General features: G+C 42.0%; 2 protein-coding genes across 4 annotated transcripts in view; one reads left to right on the top strand and one right to left on the bottom strand.

The window, feature by feature from the left end:
• LOC112218547 (N-terminal EF-hand calcium-binding protein 2) overlaps positions 1-17,398 on the top strand; it is a 121,804-nt gene extending 104,406 nt beyond the window's left edge. For both annotated transcript variants that reach the window (XM_024379424.2, XM_024379423.2), the window contains 4 exons: positions 9,999-10,111; positions 13,369-13,446; positions 14,503-14,594; positions 14,981-17,398. In XM_024379424.2, coding sequence (XP_024235192.1) covers positions 9,999-10,111; positions 13,369-13,446; positions 14,503-14,594; positions 14,981-15,009 — 312 coding nt within the window. In that variant the 3' untranslated portion in view covers positions 15,010-17,398. The remainder of the gene's footprint in view (positions 1-9,998; positions 10,112-13,368; positions 13,447-14,502; positions 14,595-14,980) is intronic.
• A 75-nt stretch (positions 17,399-17,473) lies between these two features.
• Positions 17,474-25,616, bottom strand: LOC112218546 (putative sodium-coupled neutral amino acid transporter 8). 2 transcript variants are annotated; one of them, XM_024379421.2, is made up of 11 exons: positions 25,507-25,616; positions 24,973-25,320; positions 21,461-21,659; positions 21,048-21,204; positions 20,797-20,901; positions 19,928-19,985; positions 19,082-19,196; positions 18,623-18,770; positions 18,278-18,477; positions 18,121-18,172; positions 17,474-18,003 (listed from the first exon to the last, which is right to left on the bottom strand). In XM_024379421.2, the coding sequence occupies exons 2-11, from the start codon at positions 25,159-25,161 to the stop codon at positions 17,901-17,903; spliced, it is 1,326 nt and encodes a 441-aa protein (XP_024235189.1). In that variant the 5' UTR covers positions 25,162-25,320; positions 25,507-25,616; the 3' UTR covers positions 17,474-17,900. The 2 variants fall into 2 exon arrangements, with proteins under 2 accessions (XP_024235189.1, XP_024235188.1); XM_024379420.2 differs by lacking the exon at positions 25,507-25,616 and having other exon boundaries at positions 24,973-25,483.
• Between the last annotated feature and the right edge of the window lie 393 nt (positions 25,617-26,009).

The raw sequence follows: 26,009 nt of genomic DNA, 5'->3' as shown, positions 1-26,009 counted from the left end.
ATTATTTTTTACTGATTAGGCAAAAGTTTCTCCATCTGGTTCTTGAAATATATATCCCTCCGTCAGCATGCCTGTATGAGATGTGGATGCAGTGGCCTGTAGAACTGTTAGTATGAGTAAGATGGAGAGATGGCAGTTCACACAGGGACAATCAGAGGTCTGATGGATCTGAGGAATAATACAGGGACTGGTGTCTTTATCTGCGCATCAGTGCAGTTCCCTTGCTCACTCCTAGGGTCCTACTGCAGCAGTCCACTGGCAGCACCTGCTCTGAATCTGAACCAAGCCGCCAAGATCCTGCCTCTGATTGACTTCTGCCTTATTGATGCTTGAGGGATCCAAGCAAATTGAATCATTCCTTTTCTCCCATTAATCATTGTCAGCGTCTAGAGCTATCATTTGCTCTCACAAATAGGATTAGAGCAAGCTTCACCTGTCAGCTGGGCCAGTCTGATTGGTGTGGGGCTGCATGTGCGTTTGTGTGCCCAAAGCTCAATAGGGGCACATTAGTAGGCCCGACGGGTATTCTTAAAGTGGGAATGAAGATTGAACCTTTTGACCCACCATACTCTCAGCAGGGTTTTCTTAGTGCTGTGCGCACTACTGCAAGTGATTCACTCAGCATACAATCAAGAATAGAAAGATTGAATCTAAAGTCATGTTTTCTACAACAGCATGCACAGTAGAGGTGCCAGAGTTCACCATCCACATTTGAAATGCCTTGAAACAGCTTACTGAGTATCCTTGCTTGTAATTGCTCTTATAAAGCATTTTGTATGGCATTTTGATATTAATGCGGTACGATTGCTGTATGTGTATTATGCAGTGTTCCTTAATGCAAGTGCCTGACTCGTTCAAGTAATTTCCCCCTCCTCTCCAGCACCCAGGTCACACATACACTACCGTTCAAAAGTTTGTGTCACTTAGACATTTCCTTGTTTTTGAAAGAAAAGCACATTTTTGGCCCATTAAAATAACATCAAATTGATCAGAAATACAGTGTAGACATTGTTAATGTTGTAAATGACTATTGTAGCTGGAAACGGCTGACTTTTAATGAAATATCTACATAGGTGTACAGAGGCCCATTATCATCAGCCATCACTCCTATGTTCAAATGGCACGTTGTGTTAGCTAATCCAAGTTTATCATTTTAAAAGGCTAATTGATCATTAGTAAACCCTTTTGCAATTATGTTAGCATAGCTGAAAACTGTTGTTCTGATTAAAGAAGCAATAAAACTGTCCTTCTTTAGACTAGTTGAGTATCTGGAGCATCAGAATTTGTGGGTTTGATTACTTAAAATGGCCAGAAACAAAGAACTTTCTTCTGAAACTCATCAGTCTATTCTTGTTCTGAGAAATGAAGGCTATTCCATGTGAGAAATTGTCAAGAACCTGAAGATCTGGTACAACGCTGTGTACTACTCCCTTCACAGAACAGCACAAACTGTCTCTAACCAGAATAGAAAGAGGAGTGGGAGGCCCCAGTGCATAACTGAACAAGAGGACAAGTACATTAGAGGGTCTAGTGGCAGCTGGCAGCTTCATTAAATAGTACCTGCAAAACACCAGTCTCAACATTGACATGTGAAGAGGCGACTCCGGGATGCTGGCCTTCTGATCAATTTGATGTTATTTTAATGGGCAAAAAAATTGCTTTTCTTTAAAGAACAAGGACATTTATAAGTGACCCCAAACTTTTGAACAGTAGTGTAGAAATGAGACTAGGGTCTGATTATTAGCTCTTTGATATCCCTTAGTCTCTATTTAATTACATGCTTCCAATGTATTGTGCCACAGCTAATGATGCTCAGGCTTCTGTTTTCTTGCTGTATTGTGATTTTCAATAGTCAAGCATTTCCATTTTACATATTTGATTTCCTGCTTAGAAATTGCAACGTTTTGTACATGTTTGCCTAGAGGGGGTGGCAATGTTGGAAAATATTTGTTATTTTTATTTTATTTCATTTATTTATTTTATTTCAAGAAGCACTCGGTATGCAGCAACCCCATTATTGACACTGATTCATCTGGATTGACTGTGAGGAAAACAAAAGGCCAGTCTGCCTTACCTGAAAGACCACACTGTATTTCTCCTTCCATTATCCAGTTCAGAGCGATATACTGTACCTGGGACAGAGCAGTGCTGCAGACCTGAGTTATCTGACCTAACTTCAGCCAGTACAGTGGATACTGTGTATAGCACTGACCACAGTGGTACTTCTGACTGACCTTTTTCACCCTGGGTGCAGCCTGGGTAGTGCATATTTTCATCCACTCTCCAATTGTTTGTTCCATAATGTGAAACTCAACAGCTATGTGGTGAGGAATCGGAGCATTAGAGGGACTGAACAGTAGTTATTGCTCACTGTAGCCTTGTGGGAGTGACCAGTGCTCAAACATGCACTGTCTCCATCAGGAGAGAGTCAGTGTGAACACATCATTGCTCTTGTACATCATACCACAGTGTATCTATTGTGTCAGCAGTTTCTTTAAGGGTTTCGAATGCATTTTCACAGTTGATAATAGTCTCCTAGACCACACACAGCTTTCTTTTATATTGGCAGACCTGAATTCACTGTCCCTTGTCGATACAACCACTGTGCCATGAGGGATGGGGAGAAAGACACAAGGAGAGAGAATCATTGGAGAAAGATATGCAGCATTGCTCATTTGGAGGGTGTTATGATGCGAAGGGATGCACCACTGCAGAAAGAGAATTATCTCTCTAGGACAGGGATCCCCAACTGGCAGCATATGGGCCGAATTTGGCCCGCGGATGGTTTTATTTGGCCCTCCAAGATGTTTTTCTTTTTATATTTATTTTTCTTTCATTAATGGACATAAAAGACTGTAAAAACACCAGGAAATCAGCTCCAAGTGATTTTAATTTTGGAAATCTGTTCCCATTTATTCCCATGCAAAATATAGAGACATACAGTGCATTCAGAAAGTATTCACACCCCTTGACTTTTTCCACATTTAGTTGAGTTACAGCCTGAATTTAAAATGGATTACATTTTGTTTTGTTTTTTGTCACTGGCCTACACACAATACCCCATAATGTCAAACTGCAATAATTGTGTATTACATTATTTTTGAATGAATGCCTCATCTCTGTACTCCTCAGTCGAGCAGTGAATTTCAAACACAGATTAAACCACAAAGACCAGGGAGGTTTTCCAACATCTCGCAAAGAAGAGCAGCTATTGGTAGATGGGTAAAAAAAAAGTTAAGTTATTGATTATACTTTGGATGGTTTATCAATTCACCCCTTTCCAATACAAAGATACAGGTGTCCTTCCTAACGCAGTTGCCGGAGATGAAGGAAACCGCTCTGGGATTTTACCATGAGGCCAATGGTGACTTTAGAAAAAACAGTTACAGAGTTTAATAGCTGTGATAGGAGAAAACTGAGGATGGATTAATAACATTGTAGTTACACCACAATACTACCCTAATTGACAGAGTGAAAAGGAAAATCGGCCAACGGCTGAATCCCAAGTGGCGCAGCGGTCTAAGGCACAGCATCTCAGTGCAAGAGCCATCACTACAGTCCCTGATTCAAATCCAGGCTGTATGACATCCGGCCATGATTGGGATACCCATAGGGCTGCGCACAATTGGCCCAGCGTCGTCCGGGTTTGGCCGGGGTAGGCCGTCAATGTAAATAAGAATTTGTTCTTAACTGACTTGCCTAGTTAAATAAAAGGGGGGAGGGGGGGGTATTCTCCAGTTTGCATGTTAACGGTGCAATTCTGTGATTCCCCTCTGAGGTCTTCCCCAACTTCTTCCATACCCTATGGGGGACACATTCCTGTACATACATTCAAACTCTCTCTCTTTCACACACACCCTCATATACACAGCCATGCACTATTATCTCATGATATATTCAATGGATTCCTTACTGCCTTCATTATACCATGTATGCCTGCATATGTTTGTGTGCACATATATGCCTACATATAGATATTGCCCTGAACCATACGCACACACAAACCCTTGTACAGTCCCACACAAACCCACAGACAGAAAAGAGAGAGAGAGAGAGAGAGAGAGAGAGAGAGAGAGAGAGAGAGAGAGAGAGAGAGAGAGAGAGAGAGAGAGAGAGAGAGAGAGAGAGGGGCACACACAATAAATAATGTAGGTAATGAAGAGAGAGAAGGGAGATGAATGGATGGATTTTAATACTATCATTGATAAGGCCTCTTGTATCTTTATTGCAGTGGTGGTCAAAATATTTCCTATCAAACTAGCTTATAGAGTCCATAACCATTTGTGAAATGTCCCCATTTTCACATCCAGTAATGATGACACTTTATAGATCTCCCCACAGACAATTACTATTTTATAGAAACTCATGCTGAGATACACAGTTACAAGGATTTCTCGTTTTGTTTGTGTTTTTGTCTGTGCCACACGCTGTCTTGTTAAAACCAGCCTAGATGACAAATGAAAGGCACACAACAATTGAATCAACTTTAATTTAGCATGATGGGCCTAGCCCTTATTTTAGGCAGCCTGGTAAATGCTGCATGTGTCTTGGTAATAGTTGATTTATTCTCCATCTGGAATGGAAGAGGAAATGTAATAATATTGCTCTGGTTTGAGGAAAAATGGGTAATTTACTGTTTCTGATTGAGTTTTGAGTTTATTATCAGTTTTTTACCCATTTATTGCTCTGGTCCAGAGGGGATGATAACTGTAGTTTGGAATGGTCCTGTCAGACAGTAGTTTCTAATGTCTTCAATTCGTTTTTATCTTTCCCACCTGCTGAAGCACCACATGTTGGACTCAGCTGCTTGCTAAATAAGGAAGAAAAACAACCAACTGTAGATTTAAACAGTTTGATTGCGTTGTCACAGTCCCAATGTCACATATCAGAATAATGTTAGGCATCATTTAAATGAATGTATTGTATAGCAATCATCGAATCAGTGACATAAATACATACAGCATATTATATAAATTATACTTTTTTAAACAGAAAGAACATGATTTAATGACAGGAGTTGGCGAAGGAGTTAGGGTTGTGGTTGAGGCTAGGATTAGGGTTGAACGGGGATGTTGACATGAAGTTAAGGTTAGGGTTGTGGTTGAGGGTTAGGATTGAACAGGGAAGTGGAGGGAAGTGAACAGGGAAGTGAAGCTAGAGTTAGGGTTATGCCAAGATTAGGATTAGGGTTATGCAAAATTAGGATGTAGGGTTAAGGCTTGGTTCTAACTAACAACTGCTGCATCCAAAACAGTTATTTTGCAAAGATCACAACCAAATGTTATCTTAGCGACTGTTCAAGCAAGAATCAAAACATCATTTTATGCATATGAATACCCCAAAAAGTGGTTTTCGCAGATGGCGATGGCTTTCTTACTGCCGCCAAGAGTCGCACGCATCCGTGCGTGACGTCAGTGTGTCGTGTACTGAAAAAGGGTCTACACCATGGATATACAGAACACTGCAAGCACTCCATAGAGCAGGAATAAGTGATTCTTATCCATAGGATCCATAGTAGACGCAGAGGAGAATTTAAAATGCAGTCGAAACTGGTACCAAATCTTAAGAGTGGAAAGTACTGCAGGATTGCCAGTATAGCGAGAGGGGGATGCTTTGAGAGAAGAGCAGAGTATAAAGCATGAAGAGAAGCAGAAATACAAGAATGTGCCTCTAGGTGGCAGCATGGGGTATCTGGAGCATGTAACCAGAATAGCAATTTCTGAAAGTAGGCTGCCCAGTAAGAGTGTAAAAAGTTGGGTAGTGCAAGCCCTCCACTAAACTTGCATCTCTGAAGTAAAGATCTCCTGACTCTGGGTACCTTTCCTCCCCAGATAAATGTGGTAACTAAATGTGGTAAACTTTAAAAAAAAAACTTTGATAAAAACAATGGAATCATTTGAAATAGATAAAGGAATTTGGGTAAATCCTTTTTTACAGCATTAATCCTTCCTATAAGTGATAGTGGTAAGCTACTCCATCTCTGAAAATCAGATTTCATTTGCGTAAGGAAGGGAGCAAAGTTTGCAGAAAAAAGAGCATGTAATGAACGAGTTACGTTCACTCCAAGGTATTTGAAACCAGAGTGGCTAAGCTGAAAAGCTGTAGCGCTGCTGGATTGATTTGAAAGCACTCACTGTTCTGGAGATTCAGCTTGTAACCCGGAGAAAGAGCCAAAGTTCTCCAGAATAGAAAGGATAGAAGGTAAACAGGTTACAGGGTTATTTACAAAGAGAAACAAATCATCTGCATATAATGATAACCTATGTTCAACTGCTTCCTGTATTACATATTGGAAAGAGGAGGATGCCCGTGAAGCTACTGAAAGGGGCTCAATGGCGACAGCAAATAACTAAGAGGAAGATGGGCAGCCTTGGCGTGTCCCACGTTCCAGGGCAAAATAATCCGTACGGGTGTCATTGGTACCGACAAGAGATGGATCCATGAGCTAAATTTGTCCCCAAATCCAATTTTTTTAAGAAAGCAAATAGGTACTATCATTCAGTTCTGTCGAATGCCTTCTCTGCGTCTAGGGAGATTGCCACCTCAGGGGAGTTGAACATTTGTTTTGAATAAATTATGTAAAACAGTGTCCGAATATTTAAAAAATGAATATCTGTCCTTTATAAAACCGGTTTGTTCCTGTGATATGAGTCCTGGTAAGACTACTTTCAGACGCCTTGCTTTCACCTTCTCAAGCACCTTTACATCCACATTAAGGAGGCTTAGGAGCCTAAATGAAGAACAGGAAGAACAGGGTCTTTCCCCTTCTTAAGGAGAAGCGCTATTGAAGCCTGTGTTAGGGTAGGTGGCAGTGAGCCACGTTCAAGTGACTCGTTATACATAGATAAAAGTAAAGGGGCTAACTTGGTATGGAATTTCTTAAAGAACTCAGTTGGAAACCCATCCGTTCCTGAAGCTTTGCTGCTCTGCATTGGCTTGATAGACTGAATAACTTCTTCAAGGCTGAGAGGAGAATATTGGTCATCTGCAGTTTCAGCCTCAACTGTGGGAGTCTCCAGTTCACCCAAAAATGTAGTCATATTGGCAGTATCTGATGGAAATTTAGACGTATACAGGGAGGTGTAGAAAGATTTGAAGATGTCATTTATCCCCGTAAGGTCAGAAATCAAGTTATGAGAGGAATCTTTAATTTGGTGAATCAGACGGGTAGTAGCGCTGCGTTTTAATTGGTGTGCAAGCAGACAACATGCTCTGACACCATGTCCATAGAAGATATCACGTGAATGCAATAGTAATCGTTCTGCATCTGTAGTGAACAAGAGATTGAATTCCTGATTGTAAGCGTTGCTTATATAGCTCTGGGGATGGCGTCAGGGCACATCGATGGTCTAAGTCAAGGATGACTTTAATGAGATGTTCTAGTTTAATTTTCCGAGTTTTGTTTAAATGAGAAGAATAAGAAATGTTTTCTCCTCTAAGATAGGCCTTAAGTGATTCCCATAAGAGAGAATGAGAGGTTGAGCTTGTCTGATTGGAAAAGAGAAAATGATCAATAGAAGTGGAGATAACGTTACAGAAGTCTGCATCAGACAGGAGAAGAGAACCGAAGTTTGTCCTGACAGGACTATGTCGAGGGCTATGGTCAGAAATTACAATGGATAAATATTCAGAAGAGGTGACATTTGGGTGTAACTTATGATCAATAAAGAAATAGTCAATATGAGAAAAAGAATGGTGTACATGTGAAAAGAAAGAATAATCTCTTGCCTGGGGATTCGGAAACCTGCAGGGATCTGTACACCCATTCTGGACCATAAAATCTGAGAAGGACTTTGACATAGCAGAAGGAGACATAGTTCTGGGGTTGGAGCAGTCTAAAGCCACTCTAATAACACAATTCAGATCCCCGCCAAATATCAAAAGATGGGTGGTCAGAGAAGAGATTTTCCCAAGCAACCCATTGCAAATTCAACATCATCAAAATTTGGAGCATATACATTGACCACTACTACAGGTGTTTGCCAAATGGTGCCAGTTATGATTAAATATCTCCCAATACTGCCTGAAATAACATTAGTAGTAGAGAAATGTATTATTTTACTAACCAAAATTGCAACACCTCTGGCTTTGGAGTTAAAGTCTGAGTGGAAAACCTGACTGAACCTGGAGTTTTGTAGCCTTGAATGATCTTTAATGCATAAATGGGTCACTTGTAAAAAATACCTTTTAGCTTTTTCAAATTGGAGAAAACTCTTGACAGGATTATTCATTGTCTTAGTATTCAAGGATAAAAACGTTCTTGGATTAGGCCTACCTATTCCAATATTACTATTATTAGTGTTGTTAGCCATCTAAAATATTGAAAGGAAAAAGGTGTGAAAACAAACCAAGTATTTGCAAAAATAACAGAGAAAACTGATGAAAACGCTAATAATTTATTTTGAAAGGACCAAAAAAGGTCACTCCCCCTCCCACCAAAATCCGAAGTCTCCTTCCCCAGCGAATAGAGACAGCAGATTGACGTTTGCGCAGCTTCGGTACATATAAACAGAAACCCTTCCTTTCCTAACGCGGAGAGGCTCCATAGCACGAGTAGTGAAACACATTTGAAAAGAAATTCACAAAATGGTAAAGTAGGTCAACAGATAACCAAAACAAGGTCCGAAAACCCCATAACAGTAAAACAAAACCGTCCTGACTCGGGAGTCTTCAATCAGTGCAACATGTGCAATGTCTCGTAAGGATGGACAAATAAGTGTCCCGCAGTATGTTGCCCTTTTACAAAACAGAAAAGGGGCAGAGTGTCTGTACATGTACAAATGATCAATGGGGTGCAATAAAGTGGTGAAAAGACCTTGAGTAAGTATCTATATTAAAAATCTAGGAAAGCTCTGCAAAAGCCTGGAATTGTAGCTATGCATTGCTACGCTAGCCATCTAGACAAATAAAAAGGACCTCCCAAACGTGTAGCTTAAATAACAACCACACAAGACAGTATTAGTCATTTTTATCAGGGTTCAATACTGTTTCTGCAGAGTAGAAAAGGAATGGCAACAGGGGGAAAATGTCCCTGCAATAAAAATCAAAACATACCTTCGACTTGGAGGGTAGGCTAGGTTATGCATGCTAACTGGCAAAAGAGTAGGTCATAGATCCAAGGAACAGCTTAGAAGTGACTGTCAAACCGACGCTGGGCATCCTCGTGGGAGTCGAACTGTAGCTTGTCGTCTCCACCCACTGGGGAGGGGCCAATGGGCTCTGTTCAGCTCCGGGGGTGATGGAACTATGGCAGGACCAGCACCTCCACAAAGAAGTCTGACATGAACTTAACTGAGTCCCCTCCTTCAAGTTTCTCTGGTATACCAATAACCCAAAGATTGCAATGGCGAGAAAGGGATTCCAGGTCATCAGTCTTGTCAATCAGCTTTTGGTTTTCGGAGCTCAGACGGGTGACCATTTTCTCAAGGGCTACTATGCGGTCACTGTAGTCACACAGGTCATGTTCAAAGCCGCCAAGTCGTTCATCTGCAGTGGCTCGGACACCATCCAGGACGGTGGAGAAGCGGGACCAGAGCAGCATCAATGGTAGTTTTGAGCTGGGTGGCAATGGTAGCTGTAATTTCTGAGACCAGAACCGTATGGAGGTTCTGACGATCTGTGTGGAGTGTGACCACATGAGAATCCGTAACTGTTGGACTGGAGTCGGCGCCATTACCATTCACGTTTGCCATCACGGTTGAAACGTTAGTTACAGGTCTTCTGCGCCTCAGATCGTGTGACATTTGAATCAAAAAGGTAACTTACGAACTCATCAATCAAATCTGATATGTAAGAAAGTTGAATGCAAAGTAAAAATGTGGCAAATTTAACTAATGCGTAAAGCCTCGTCCACAAGCTTCTTCTCCACTCACATGCTAAACCAGGAGTCCCATCACATGATCAAATGGATTTCCTTACCTATTTTTCTGCTTTTATCTCCCTATTTTTCTCAACCCCTCACTTTTTACTTCTGTCTGTCTTTCTTTCTTTCTGTCCAGTCCCTGTACCTGATTCGTCAGGAGATGACGGTATCCCAGAAGCAGCTGGGAGAATTCTGTGAGGCCCTGAAGCAGTACCTGAAGAATGTCTCTGCTGAAAGAGACTGCTTCCAGTGAGTCCACCTATTTAACTATATCTGTGTATCTTTCATTGTCCATCTCACACAAAACCTTTCATGACCATTTGTCAACTGTGCGTGTTTTTCTACCTGGCTGATGTATTCACAACCTAACTGGTTATCTACCAGTGGAGTCTCTTCAGAGGAGGAAGGGGAGGACCAACCTCCTCAGTGAATTTCATTTCTTTTAAAGTACAACATTGAAAATGTTATCCTTTTTAGATTAAAATATACTAAATATATTCATGTCACCAAATAATTGACTAAAACACACTGTTTTGCAATGAAGGTCTTCAGTAGTCTCAACAGCACTCTGTCGGGTAGCACCATGGTTTAGCCGGAGGACAGCAAGCTTCCTTCCTCCTCTTGGTACATTGACTTCAATACAAAACCTAGGAGGCTCTTGGTTCTCACCCCCTTCCATAGACTTACACAGTAATTATGACAACTTCCGGAGGACGTCCTCCAACCTTTCAGAGCTCTTGCGGCATGAACTGACATGTTGTCCACCCAATCAAAGGATCAGAGAATGAATCTAGTACTGAAAGCATAAGCACAGCTAGCTAGCATTGTAGCATTGCAGTGCATACGATGTGGTGAGTAGTTGACTCAAAGACAATAGTTGAATAAATGAGTTTTTTCAAAAATGAAGGAGAAGCAAGAGAGAGAGAGAGTGTATTTTTTTTCCACTTTCAGTTTCACTTACTTAGATAGCAAATGCAGCTGGCTAGTTTAGTTACTCAAACACCCGGCTTAAACAGAGGGATGCTATGTTAGCTAGATGGCTGTGACTATCCAACACAACACTGGAACTCTTCCAAGTCAAGGTAAGCTTTTGGATGTATTAATTTATTGCCGTTGTAGCAGCTTACTGTCTATACACTGTAACGTTACTGCATGATTGTAGCGGGTTTACTAACACATTAGTTCTATTAGCTATGTTGACTGGGAAGTTACTTTAGATAATATGTAGGCTGTGTGTAGCGGTTATGACATGGTTTGGCTAGAGTTTTTTTTGTTGCCTGGTCACAAACAGATGATGTGTTGTTCATTGAAGTCCACAAACGAAGGGAAAAGGTGAATTTGTCCAATAGAAACTCTTGTTTGCAACTGATGAATGATTACACCCTAGATAAGCTAGATGCAGGCAAGAGTGTGCAAGGCAATATTGAATGTGTCACTGTCCATCATCAAATCTTTCTCTCGACCTGTGCGCACTTACGTTGTAAACTTCATTCTTAGGCTAGGTTGTAGCAACCTCGTGATGGGTATAGGGAAAATTGTAGTGTCATGACGTAGCCTAAACCTATCGATGTTACATTGAACTGGGTGAATGGAATATGCATGACAGTCATCCAACATGCTGTAATAGAAATAAGGTTATGCTCATGAAAAACAAATGGTCCTCCCTCATCATAAACAGCACTGATTGCCACTGTTATCTACTGACCATGCTCAAGTACTTTACCAATCTTCAATATACAGCTTAATATTGTGAGACAGATGCCCTGACAGAAGCCTTTTCAAAACTCAAATACACTACAAGTTTTAAAAGTAAAGTACTCCTGCAACAGGGTGATCAAATTAAGATCTTACAGCTGTAATGCTTATTTTGTCACAATGCTCCGCAAGGTACTAATCTCATCTCAAAGTATAATGGCTGGAAGGCTCCGGGAGGAAACTCAGAGGGAGCATGAATAGATTTTAGAAAATAATGGACAAATAAGTCAACATAGCAGATAGGGAGAGACAGAGCGCCTCTGAGTGCTGGTGTGTACAGGTTATGGGTGGTTGAGGGAGCCTCTGGCAGAGAAAGGAAGTGCTGGGGACTGAAGAGGCAATCAGACTGGATAAACCTGTTTAACACGCTGTTGTCCTCTGCCTCTCCACAACCATCATCAACCAGGAGGAATCTCCATGTGACAAGGGACAATGAAATGGAAAATAGGGCTGAGCAGATTAGAGAAACCTGGACAGAGCCTCTCAGTTCGTCTTGCTCTGAGCTGAGGTAATGTACGGCAGCCTACTGCACAACCTCCAGTATGCTTTAGAGCACTGCTGTCATAGCAAGGAAAGAGCTGATTTGTAGAGAAGATGACATGTATATCCACTATTACTGCTGCTGCCTGTAGCACAAATGTATCTTCTCTCCTATCAATGTAGCAGCAGATTCTCATGCCCAGGGTGTGTAAGACTCAGTTCAAAAGGACAAGTTCCTCTACAGTCGGTTTCAGAGCGACTCCCTGGGGCCAAGTCCAGAAAATAGGCTGGCTACTGTCATCAGCATTTTGTAGTCTCATCATAATACACTTAAGGATGGTGAATAATTGATCACTGAGGAATTAGGCTCTGACTCTGTACTGTGAATAGACTGTTTTCTTTCTCTCTCTCATTCTCACATTACCACTATTTAAGTCTGAAACTGTATTTTCCTCCCTCATGTCTCTACTATTGGTTCCTATAAGTGCTTCTACATGGTACTAATACATCCTGCAAATGATGCCGTAAGAATATGTCCTCCTTTTTAAGTCCTTGAATTTACACATACACACAAACAACCCACAGACAAACACACAAACATTGACAAAGTTATGGGAAGGAAGCACACGTGTGGATGCACAGACACACACTCAAACACCCTCCCCTTGCGCGCATCTTTCTTTTAGATGGACACACATTGACTTGGACATGGGGTTTTTGGGGGGTTGAAGAATGTGAATGTGGAGCGTTGCACACCAGCGGCCCGTCAAATAAAACAACGCAGTGGTCTGATCTAGATGTAACCTCAGACAGAGAGCTGTCAGCTGTAATAGAAGCATTCAGCAGGTCAATAAGATGTGTCAGGAGTCTCTCCAGTTGCGAGCTCCACTGTGATGGAAGGAAACAGAAAACCCAGCTCATACAGTAGAACTCTTCTACTGCACTAAACCCCTGAGACACAGGTCAGCCGTCTGAACCACTACTGCCCTCCAGTGGAGGATTATGCGTGGGAGTGAGTGGAGCTGAAGTCAAGTAACTTTGGGCTTCTACTATAATGGTTGACTATGGGTGTCTATTATTATGGTTTAAGTGGCGTGAAAGTGAGTCTGTGCTCAACTACCACACATCACTCTCTGACATCTGTCTGCGTAAGCTTATTGGCAATTCACTGTTTTTATTAAAATATTTTAGAGTTCTCCAATGTCATCTGCCCATTATTGACTTGCCAGTGTCTTACTCTCTCTCTCTTATTGTATTCCTTTCTTCCTCAGTGTGACTGCAGTGCGGCTGCCAGATGGGCTCTCCTTCGTGGTGTATGAGTTCTGGGATGGAGAGGAGGAGTGGAAAAGGTAAGTTCTAGAATTGTGTCTCATTTGACATCTCACCCATGGAGTCATCCCTCCCTCCCCCACATCTCCTGACCCTTCACCTTCTTGTAATCCCCATAGGTACAATTTCCAGAAAATATAGAATCAATATATATATATATATATTTTTATTTATTTATTTAAATTTTACCCCTTTTTCTCCCCAATTTCGTGGTATCCAATTGTTTAGTAGCTACTATCTTGTCTCATCGCTACAACTCCCGTACAGGCTCAGGAGAGACGAAGGTTGAAAGTCATGCGTCCTCCGATACACAACCCAACCAAGCCGCACTGCTTCTTAACACAGCGCGCATCCAACCCAGAAGTCAGCCGCACCAATGTGTCGGTGGAAACACCGTGCACCTGGCAACCTTGGTTAGCACGCACTGCGCCTGGCCCGCCACAGGAGTCGCTGGTGCACAATGAGTCAAGGATATCCGGCCAAGCCCTCCCTAACCCGGATGACGCTGGGCCAATTGTGCGTCGCCCCACGGACCTCCCGGTCGCAGCCGGTTACGACAGAGCCTGGGCACGAACCCAGAGTCTCTGGTGGCACAGCTGGCACTGCAGTATAGCGCCCTTAACCACTGCGCCACCCGGGGGGACTATGCACAATAATTTGACATGTTGGTGTCTACTATTTTGTAAGCACAGTTCTCATATGAGATATGTGTATTTTTTTTACACAATTGGGTAGATGATTACAGAAGAGCCGTCATTGCTTAGTGTTTTTGTTTAAATACAAACCTAACATCTGGAATCAGACTTTGGTTAAGCAGACTCCAGAGGTACAGAGCTCTATCGCGGCAGGAACCTATCTACAGCTATAGCCACTGAATAAAGCTGACATACTACTGTATAATTACTTATTGATGTTTTGGGGGATGTGCCGAGGCTGTAAAGAGTCTCTATCTTTCAAGTTCTCTATCATCTATGGGGCGTAGAAGAACTGAAGGAGTGAGCGTGTGTGCATCTGCATGCATGGGTGTGTGAGTCTGTGTTTATATGTGATCTTATGCCCTCCACCTCTGTCCTCAGGCACCTCCAGGCTGCATCCTTCAAGGCCTTTCAACATGTTAAAGTTGACACTCTGTGCCAGCCTGAGGCTGTGTCCACTGTTGCTGTGCCAGGTTAGTCTCCTGAGAGAGAGCTGGCATAGAGCACAATCCCCTGCGTAATGCTGGCATAGTGCCGTATATCTGGGATGGGGAGCCCTGATAGAGATGGAACCTACTGGTGGAGAGAACTGTTTGAAGTAGAGCAGTCAGGGAAAACACATACCCTGATATTTATTATATTTACTTATTGTTATTGGTATAAATGCATGTGATAGACTTACCTCAGGCAAACCTGAAAATATATGACATTCAATTTGAATTATATTATGCAGTGTATCATCATTGTATTATCACATTGAGCAGAGAAACACTAGACCTGAGTGTGAAAGTGTTGTAAATGATTGATCTATTCCTGAGCTGCTTGTCTAACTGAACTCCCTCGCTCACTCTCCCTGCAGCCGCCTGGTGCAACCTGAGCAGAGACTGATGGGGGTGTGGACGCATCGCCTAAGTCCACAACACCCCCATCCTTAGCTCCCACATACCCCCTTTACCTCACTCTCACCCCCACAATCCCTCTTTCTCTCTTTTGTAAGTACATGTTTACACAGTGTCTGTTTGATATTGAGACAAAATGGAAGGCATCAAGTGCAGTGAATATTAAACAGTGCATTAAAGCGAGATTACCGCCATCCAATGCATTTGTTCATTGTATCGTTCACCCTCAAGTCATTGTAGAAATGAGGTGAACAGTTAACCTGCTTTTGAGGCTCTAGTGCATGTCATCAATTTTGACTAAAAGACATGAACCTGCTGCTGCTGCTAATGACAGAGTAATAGAGCCCTCAACATTCATCTCTATCAAGCTGTGAAGGTTTGTTTTTCCCCGTTGTGTTAAGAGTACTTGTATGAATCAGCAATGGATATATTAGCTGTTAAAGTCTAGTAAAATTATATGAAAACATGTTCTATTATAATTATATTTGTATTGACGTCTTTAGTGGTAAAGTGCAAAATTCTTCAGAAGAAGCGGTTACAACAAAAGCAGCAGACAGTTTCCCTTTTGAACAACTCATCTCAAGCCTTAAACATCAGCATGGGGTTGAGGTTGTAGGATTTCCAATAATGGAGTTGCTGCAGATCCAACTTCACAGGATCTTTTTTCTCTCAGGACCTTTAGTTCTGAAGCTTCTGGCCATGTTTCTTTACCTCTAGTTCACACACTGATTTTTTGTGGTCTCCTTACCTTCACATTTCTCACTGATGATAATTTGTCAAGTCCATGCAGCATCTGCATACCAACCATTTGATCGCAATCAGTTTCATGGGGATGTGCATTTAGATCTTGAGTTATAGTGTTGTTTTGAACGATGTACAGTGAGCAAATTTTAGAGCAGATGGTGTTACCTGTACCATAGCCTACAGAGACTGTGCATAAAGTAGAGAATAAACACATGAGTAGGACATGATCCACACATGCACGGAATCTTTAGGACCTTTAGTCGAGGGAATAAAGATCTGGGAAAAGTCAGATCCGCAGCCACGGCCTTCCCATAAACGCAGAGTAATTGGATTTTAAACCTCTAACGCACAGCCATATATTACAATCACAATGTTCATTGCAATTGAGCAAAAAGGAGATGTTTCACATATCAAGCAAATGATAGTAACAGAAAATATATCAGAAAGAATGTTCACCCACCAACCCAGTTGAAGAACCTCTTGTGCACATCTAGGAGCATGACCAGTTTGTCCAACTCCATCAACCTAAAATCAACATGATCCAACAGACCCAGTCGAAAAGCACAATGTAAATTAATGAGATATAGCGATTACATATATTTAAAGTATGAGTGTATTACAAATTATCTCAATAAAAGTGTTTTATCTATAAACAATAATGTATGAATCACTCATCTTGATCTACCTTTAGAGGGTGGAATCTTTCACCCACTTCTCCATTTAATTTCTTAGTTTGTCCTGTAAGCACATGCTGGTGGCAAGCTTGTCCTTAACCAATTGGGGGATATCAAACCCTCACTCCCCAGGATAAGATTATCATCTCAGATAATTACATGTAAGTAATAACAAAGACTGTCCTTGTTCACTGTAAAAATACAACTTTATTTACTTGGCTTTGATCATAACTAGGACCACCACTGAAATGAAAATCGCACATGTTCAGTTCCATCTCTGGTGCTAAGCCACATTGCACTTTTCTTTGAGAGAAACCTGGACTTCTCCGTGTTAATACACCCGTGATATTAATAAATAGCACGCCTTGGGCTTCATATTAGCCTCAGCATCAGTATTACAGAACAAGAGCATGGCTCCCTTGTTGACATAGACTTATGTGGGGAAATTCTACTGGAAAGGTGTTCTATCCATAGCTTCCGTTGGGTTCTGTATGAACAGGTCAGAGCCAGTCAGAAAATGCCAATTCTATTTCTGTAACATTCCTGGCTGTTCCCTAAACTGTGCAACCAAATGTTTTCTCCCCATCTCTTGAGTGCATGTTAAAATGAATGTCCAGTAACTTATTTAATGTAGTATTTAGCCATGCTACTTTCACTGGGTTTTGTGGATTTCTTATTTGTCTTTTATAGTATTCCTATAAAAAGGACAGACAAAACAAATATATATATATATATATATGAATAGAAAATGGCATACAAAATGAACATTCACTTTTATGGCAGTGTTTAGAGAAATGCTAATTCTTATACTTATGTATGTTTCAGTAAAATGGCTTTCTGAGTGTAGAGACTTATTGCAGGGATGCAAGTACCATATTTAGTCTTAAAACTGTTGAAATTCTAGATCATGTAGAATGATAAAACTCAATAAAATGGAAATAAACCATGAAACCTTTGCTTCATCGCTTTACATTTCTGGGAAAGCATGCACACAACATGTAGTATGAAGACTAAGGAAAAACAAATGCCAGTGCATATTTCCTATAAAACATTTTACTTCTGATAAACATGTCAATACAATGAAAATCATCGACATATTGTACACAAAAGTCAGAATCGTAACTTGAGACAGCAACCTATGTGAGAATACACCATTTATGTTCATTCAAGATATCAAAGCAAACACCACACACACATTAACAAAAAGTCAAAATAACTCACTTTCTCCCCCAGCCCCATTTGACATGTTCTCTCTATGGCCATCCTTTCATTATGGCTGAAAATACTTTTTTTTAACCTACTATGTAAACTTCCATTCGGATTTCCTTCAGTGTATCAGACAGTGAGCAGAACACATTGTGCAAATGAAATAATACAAAAGTAAGAAGAATAAGAATAGAAAACTCCCCTATTCCTACCCAGTCAACAACTCTCACACAATGAAGACATATACCAGTTAGGGTTAGATCTTATTGAGGAGCTGTATGATGGCGATGGTGGTGCTCTGTCCAAAGATGAAGGCCCCACAGATCAGAGTGATCATCCCCCATGTTGTTAGGACCACTCTGAGAGGGAATGGGGGAGGGGGAGTGAGAAAATAAAGGAGAACATAGTGTCAATGAAAAGAAGGATTTGGATGGATGAATGGTTTGAATGAGTGACCATGATTGGTTTAAACTCACCGTGTTTTGAAAGATACTTGCTCTGACTGCATGGCAAATACTAGACATAGCCCTGCACACAAGCAGATAAAGCAAACAAACATTATCTCTGCTGGTTTGATTCACATACAACTGTGTGGGAGAGAGTGAAGGAGTGAAAGGGGGATAATTTTCCCACCTGGGAAGATGAAAATGAAAAATGCGCTGATTCCCCCAATGATACTGATAACCTTGCTGATGTCTGGGATGAACATGGCAATGAGCAGGGTGACGGTGATCCAGGCTATAGTCAGCCCCACGCGGCTACAGTTCTCATACGACTCGGTCACAACATGGAAGCGCCGACGGAAACTCAGCAGTGGGTCCTGAATCACGGACCTGATTGCAGAACATTAGAGACACTGCAATGAGACTCACTGGGTCTAACAGACTAATTTACTAACAAGTTCTTTATTTCGACGTAAAATGTTCTGATTTAAATGGCCAATGAATGATATTTCTATGTAATGCCCATTATTTCTACCTTCCTAGCAGGAGGATGATGGGGAAGATGGTGATGATAGAGATCCCAAAGAGCAGTCTTGCAATGATCATGAGGACATCGTCCCCTGTGTATGACATCAGAATATCTGCTGCAACATCCTTGCCAAATGTCAGGTATCCGTAAACACCTGAACCAGAAAGGGAGGGGAAACATTCAAACACCAACTTTACCTTAAAGGTTCTTCAGCTGTCCCCATAGGATAACCTTTTGAAGAACCCTTTTAGGTTTCAGGTAGAACCCTTTATGGTTCCATGTAGAACCCTTTCCACGGAGGAAACCTTAAAGGGTTCTACCTGAAACCTAAAAGGGTTCTCCTGTGGGGACAGCCAAAGAACCACTTTGGAACCTTTTTTTCTAAGAGTCTACAATAGTATAGTCACTGTGTTCACTACAATCACTTGGTGCTATGAGCCAGAGTATTGAAGGGATGAGTCTCACCAGTTAGGGAGTAAATGACCAGGCAGAAGAACATGGACACCACAGAGATGAACACCCAATGGGACAGGCTTTTGTTCTCCATGCTGCTGTAGATGGCTATGCAGGCCTCGTGACACTGGAGCACAGAATGATACAGAATAGAACATGGCAGGCTCAGAACGCAAAGCTCAGAGAAACATGACTACATAGACCTGTGACGGGCTTGAGTCCTCTGAATCATTCTGGTGACCAGTTAGCTCTGGCCCTTACATTGAGACTATGTATAGCATGGGGCTCCACAGCTCTTAATGCTCCCAATCATAGAACGTCAGATCCTTTGTCACAAGCTGACAATTCAACTATATACATTACACTAGGAAGGTTCTTCCAGGTTTTCTCAATCAAATTTTACTCAACATTCCTCCATCCACATTCCTTCAGGATTCCCATCCTTCCTCTTTTTTTCACCAGCTCAGTAATCAATCAGCCCAGGGGTGCAGGGGCTCAGGGAGCAGGGCTTTGTCTGCCTCTCTCCCCACTTCGCTTTTATTACATTTCTGACAATCCCCCTGTGTTTCCTTGGTTACTCAGAAGATTAAACAATATCTCTGAAAATGAGTAATATTTTCAAATTTTCCTCCAATCTTACCCAAGTTAAAATATTGAACAGAGAAACAGCTCTCCTCTGCCGGATAGCCTGAGGCTCTGTTGGACTGTGATGACTGACCACTCCTCAATAGACAGCTCCTCAATTGACCAGAATTTGGGGTAAATGCCAGACTTTTAACCATTGGCTTCATAAAGAAAACAAATCTAACCTCACAAGTGACCACTTTGAAAAACAAACATGTTTGAAGCCGTACTCACCTGAAAGCCAAAGCAGATGGTCGGGATAACGCTGAACATCGAAGCCCAAGAGCTTATTCTACAGAGAGACGACAAGAAAACTTCAGAGTGGCTCTTAAAAGGGCCTTTTCAACAAGACCTAATCTGACCTGAGGCAATTTCAGTCTTTTTTCAAAATGAAAATACCTTTAAGAACAGAACAAGGACTAAAAGCTGCTAATATTAAAAGGGCATCTTAGATCCTGATCTCACAGACTTCTTTACAGGTTACATTTAACTTGACAGCATTTTCAGACTATATCAATATGATTTTATGATAGGCCTATGCTAAAGGCCATCACATAGGCCTATGCTGAAGGCCATCACATAGGCCTATGCTAAAGGCCATCACATAGGCCTATGCTAAAGGCCATCACATAGGCCTATGCTAAAGGCCATCACATAGGCCTATGCTAAAGGCCATCACATAGGCCTATGCTAAAGGCCATCACATAGGCCTATGCTAAAGGCCATCACATAGGCCTATGCTAAAGGCCATCACATAGGCCTATGCTAAAGGCCATCACATAGGCCTATGCTAAAGGCCATCACATAGGCCTATGCTAAAGGCCATCACATAGGCCTATGCTAAAGGCCATCACATAGGCCTATGCTAAAGGCCATCACATAGGCCTACGCTAAAGGCCATCACATAGGCCTACGCTAAAGGCCATCACATAGGCCTACGCTAAAGGCCATCACATAGGCCTACGCTAAAGGCCATCACGTAGGCCTACGCTAAAGGCCATCATAAAATCATATCAATATTGTTCACGTCACTCAGACTATGTAACAAGGACAGAAATTGCTCAAAGGTCAAACTAATATGAATTGGGATTACAAGCACTCACCCACTTGTGTACAAGGGGGATATATGCACATCACTGCTCTCTCTTGTGTGATATTTCACAATGATGGCCACTGTTAGGTATGTAGCCGCCAGAGTACCTAAAACACTTCAAAAAGAGGGAAAGGGTTGAGCAAAACATGAGATTGAATATGGCAGTAACAGCCACACAAATGTTGCAATGTTCTGCACCAAGTAGCCTGGGCTTAAATCTTTGCAATGCTGTACTACACTGCCCATAAATGACTCACCCACCTGATGTACTTCTGAATACTGATCTCTTTAGGGATGGAGAGAGGGAGGATGAGGAAGACACACAGGAGGATGAGGGCGAAATGTGGGTGTGTGTACCAGTGGTATGGCATATCTGTCTCGGGCAATCCAGTGATCAACTCATAAAGGGAGATGCATACTGCAAGACAAACACATGAATTACATAAAGAAACATGTATCAGATACTGTATATGAAGTTGAAAATCTATATCATTAACCTATTTCCAATGATCATCATTACATAATGAGAAGTGGGGACAGGAAAATCTGATGATTTCAAAGGCTCCAGAAGAAATAGTTCAGGAAGGAATGACTTTATTACGAAAACGGTAACATAACCCAGTAAGAGATAGTTAGGGAGTCATGCAGTCGGGGAGAAGCATGAAGATACTCACGTTTCTCCAGCTGGTCCGACACTATGACCAGGAAGGCCACAGAGATCATGAAGAGGTTGAAGACGAACACGACCTCACAGAGCTGCCCGATGGCAGGCCCACACACATCCTTCACCACGGCCTGGTACGTGTTCTGACCACTGATGGAGGAGGAGTAGCCCAGGATTACCAGGCCACTGATGAGGAACACCAGGGACACCTGGGGCGGAGGAGAGATGAAGATACAATCAAGAGGTTGCTGAGTAGGAGAAGAGAGATGAGATTGAGCAAATAATAAGAGAGTAGGTCTATAACGGATTGGTCTGGCTGACACCAAACTCGAAGTCTTCGTGATTCATGTCAGCCAGGCTAATAAAGGATAACATGGATGAGGGGAAGGGATAACCAGAGGGAATTTCATGGAAAGCTGAATTTAGTGTGTACAACTGCTGAGAATGATGTGCTTGACTGCGGTGCTTTATATTGATTATATACAAAATGAAAAAAATAAAAATTGTCAACATTGATGCTATTATTTGATTAAGAATATGTAGGCTACCCAAAAGTAATCAATTACGCAAGCTATCCGGTTCTTGGCATGTTAACACCTCCTCGACGACACTACGGTGGCAGGCCTGATCACCGACAATGATGAGACAGCCTATAGGGAGGAGGGCAGGTAACTGGCAGTGTGGTGCCAGGACAACAACCTCTCCCTCAACGTCAGCAAGACAAAGGAGCTGATCGTGGACTACAGGAAACGAAGGGCCGAGCAAGCCCTTAATTCACATTGACGAGGCTGTAGTGGAGCGGGTCGAGACCTTCAAGTTCCTCGGTGTCCACATCAATAAGGATATATTATGGTCCAAACACACCAACAGTTGTGAAGATGATACAACAACACCTCTTCCCCCTCAGGATGCTGAAAAGATTTGGCATGGGCCCTCAGATCTTCAAAACGTTCTGCAGCTGCATCATTGAGAGCATCTTGACTGGCTGCATCACCGCTTGGTGTGGCAACTGCTTGGCATCCAACTGCAAAGCACTACAAAGGGTAGCACGTACGGCCCAGTACATCACTGGGACCGAGCTCCCTGCCATCCAGGACCTCTATACCAGGTAGAGTCAGAGGAAGGCCCTAAAAATTGTCAAAGACTTCAGCTACCCAAGTTGTAGACTACTCTCTCTGCTTCCGCACGGCAAGTGGTACCAATGCACCAAGTCTGGAACCAACAGGACCCTGAACAGCTTCTACCCCCAAGCCAAAAGATTGCTAAAAAGTTAGTTAAATAGTTAAGCAAAAGCCTCCCGGGTCGCACAGTGGTCTAAGGCACTGCTTCGTAGTGCTAGCTTTGCCACCAGAGACTCTGGCTTCGAGCCCAGGCTCTGTCGCAGCCGGCCGCAACTGGGAGGCCCATGGGTCGATGCATAATTGGCCTAGCGTCGTCCGGGTTAGGGAGGGTTTGGCCGGTAGGGATATCCTTGTCTCATCGCGCACTAGCGACTCCTGTGGCGGGCCGAGCGTAGTGTGCGCTGACCAGGTCGCTAGGTGTACAGTGTTTCCTCTGACACATTGGTGCGGCTGGCTTCCGGGTTGGATGCGCTCTGTGTTAAGAAGCAGTGCGGCTTGGTTGGGGTGTGTTTCGGAGGACGCATGGCTCTCGACCTTCGTCTCTCCCGAGCCCGTATGGGAGTTGTAGCGATGAGACAAGACAGTAACTACTAACAATTGGATACCTCAAAATTGGGGAGAAAAAGGGGTTAAAAAATAAATAATAATAGTTAAGCAAATAGCTCTCCGGACTGTGTTGACCCTTTTTTCACTAACTTTTTTGACTCATCACATACACTGCTGCTACTGTTAACTATCTATCTGTCAATTTATTCCTAGTTATATGTACATATCTACCTCAATTGCCTTGTACCCCTGCACATCGACTAGGTTGTGGTCCCCAATATTCCCTCTAAGCTACGCATGTGTCTGGGAGCGTAGCCCGTGCAGAGAATCACAAGACTGAACTTCACTCAACTTTATAGTTTTCACCGTTAGTTAACACTATCAACGTTTCCCTTTACTGTTGAAATTGTGATCAAATCAATGGAATATTAGCCACTTTCAATGCAACATACTGAAACAAATCAAACTATGCAAGACTTAGTATGCAAAACTATGCAAGATATTTTGTTGTAGGCAGAGCCCATCGGAATAGGATTATTTTGCATTGACAGGCATGACTCAGGCCCATACTCTACGCAGACTGGTGCACCATAACCAATCAGAGCTGCAGTAGGCCTATATGCGAATAGACCATTGCCATATATGGATATGTACCATTCACTTTGAACTGGACTGTTTTACAGCATGAGCGGTCGCGATTATTATGCACCTGTTTTGAGATCAAAGTAAGAGCTGCATGTAGCCACGTGTGCACATTTGTTCATATTCTTTGCTAGTTAGTGAGTCATTAGCCCAGTTATAGCTCATGTGTAATCAGCAATGAGGGAGTGATTTCTTCCTACAAGAGCACAAACCTGTACATTTCTATCCATCCTTAAAAAGCAGTCAAGTAAAGAGCTTTTTTTAATGTCTTAAAGGGGCAGTGTTGTATTTTAAAACAGGCTTGAATAAGCTAAGTAGCCAATAGGCAGAGGGTAGCATATTTTGTCTGATTCTCTGTAATAATGGTATGGGAATAATAATAAATGGTATCTTGTAAAGTGGTTTCTTGCATCAAACAACACAACAAAATGTTCAGTCACCTTCTTATCTGAAGGACAAGTGGATAAACAGGATAATGTCAAGCCCAGCATGTTTTTTTTTCTTCAAAGGTCTTGTGGAATGTAGGCCTACATTGAACACCATATATTGGCTGCTACTGTAGGCTGAATGATATAACCTATTTCCATGTTAAAATGTTGTGACGCATTTTCTCCACCGTTTTCTATGGTATGCCTACATTATAAATCAAATACTCACAGTAGCCTAATTGGACACTGTTAAAACAGTAAATCAGTGAGGGTATAACCACAGTATTCACAGTAAACGTGTGCTGGAAGTTGCGCCAAATTTTCACAACCTGAAGTTTGCTCAATGCAACAAAAAAAACAAGGGAACACTGCTGGTACCCCTTGCATATAGCCAAGTTATCATTACTCCGTGTGTATCTATTATCAGGTGTTTTACTTTTCTATGATTTCTATATTTTATTTCTCTCTGCATTGTTGGGAAAGCAAATAAGTAGACTAGGCATTTCACTGTTCGTCCACACCATTTGTTCACAAAGCACGTGACGAATACAATTTGACTTGATTTGATTCCCAAAACGAATCACCAACCAATTCTAGATGGTTCGTTCTACACAGTAAATGACCAGACTAAATCAATAGGTTTGGAGTAGGTCTATATATATATATATATCGTTTAAATTGGTTTAAATTACGTGTTAAATTAGGAGGTGGTTAAAATGACGTTTAATAACAGGAATGCATCAAATAATGTAAATTGTGTTACTGGGATCAGTAAAGTTACTTACCATCTCCACTGCGACCGCGGAGCGAATTCCACCGGCTTTCTCGAAAGCCCATGGGAAGTTGAGAAGTCCCGCACCAAGCGCAGATTTGAGCATGATGAAAATTGCTCCCAAAGATCCAAGTCTTGGGCCATCTGTATCGAGTGTGGGCTTTGCCAGCAAGCTGATGCTTTCCCTCGCCAACTCTTCCATGCTTTGTCAGACTTGCTCCAAACTCTCTGAAAAACCTCTGCGACTCGTGCCAGGCGATGTGTTCACAGGAATCTGCTCAATAAATAAAGGTGAACTAAAAAGGACGCTGGGGCAAGGATTGGGTTGGGAAGGTCCGTGTATTTTTCTTGTTTTGATTTCCTAGTCAAAAAGCAGAGTGGAAAACAGAAAACGGCTAGTTTTTAGTTTCTGAAGTTGAGAAACGAAAATTGTAACTCAACTTGTTCTCTAATTTCTCTCATTGATTGTTTCAAAGTTGGACATGGAATAACTTAAAACAAATAACATTTGACATTTTGGGATTTTAGTTTTTCATTTTGTCCATACCTGGAAGTACACTCCCCTCAGAATATTCATGAGCCTTATGGGGTGTGGTTAGAGCCAAGGTTGGCAGCACAAAGAAAGGCTTAGCCTGTGTGTACCAGGAAGATAAAAATACTCGTGTTAGCTAAGATGCAAAACTTAATATGAAGTTAGCATGCCAATAGAACAAACTCAACTAATTTCAGCTGACTAGCTAGCCCTACCTGGTTACTGGCTATAGTCATGCTAGCTAGTAGTAGCTAGTGGAAGTAAGTTAGTCCCTCAACCTGCAACAAGATGAAGCTGCCCGGCCAAAGCTACCTGCTATGGAAAGGTCAGATTTCTCCATTACTTTCTGTTGACAAAATTCAAATTAAAGGTCCACTGTATTTAAAGGGATGGATTCATTTAAATGTGCTGAAAACCCCAGGAAGCTGCTGAAGGGAGGACAACTCATAACAATGGCTGGAATGGAGTAAATGAAATGGTATCAAAGACATGGAAACCATGAGTTTGATTACCATTCC

The sequence above is a fragment of the Oncorhynchus tshawytscha genome, linkage group LG19 (genome assembly GCF_018296145.1).
Source record: "Oncorhynchus tshawytscha isolate Ot180627B linkage group LG19, Otsh_v2.0, whole genome shotgun sequence".
Lineage (NCBI taxonomy): Eukaryota > Metazoa > Chordata > Actinopteri > Salmoniformes > Salmonidae > Oncorhynchus > Oncorhynchus tshawytscha.
This window is presented reverse-complemented; position numbering and strand designations above follow the sequence as displayed.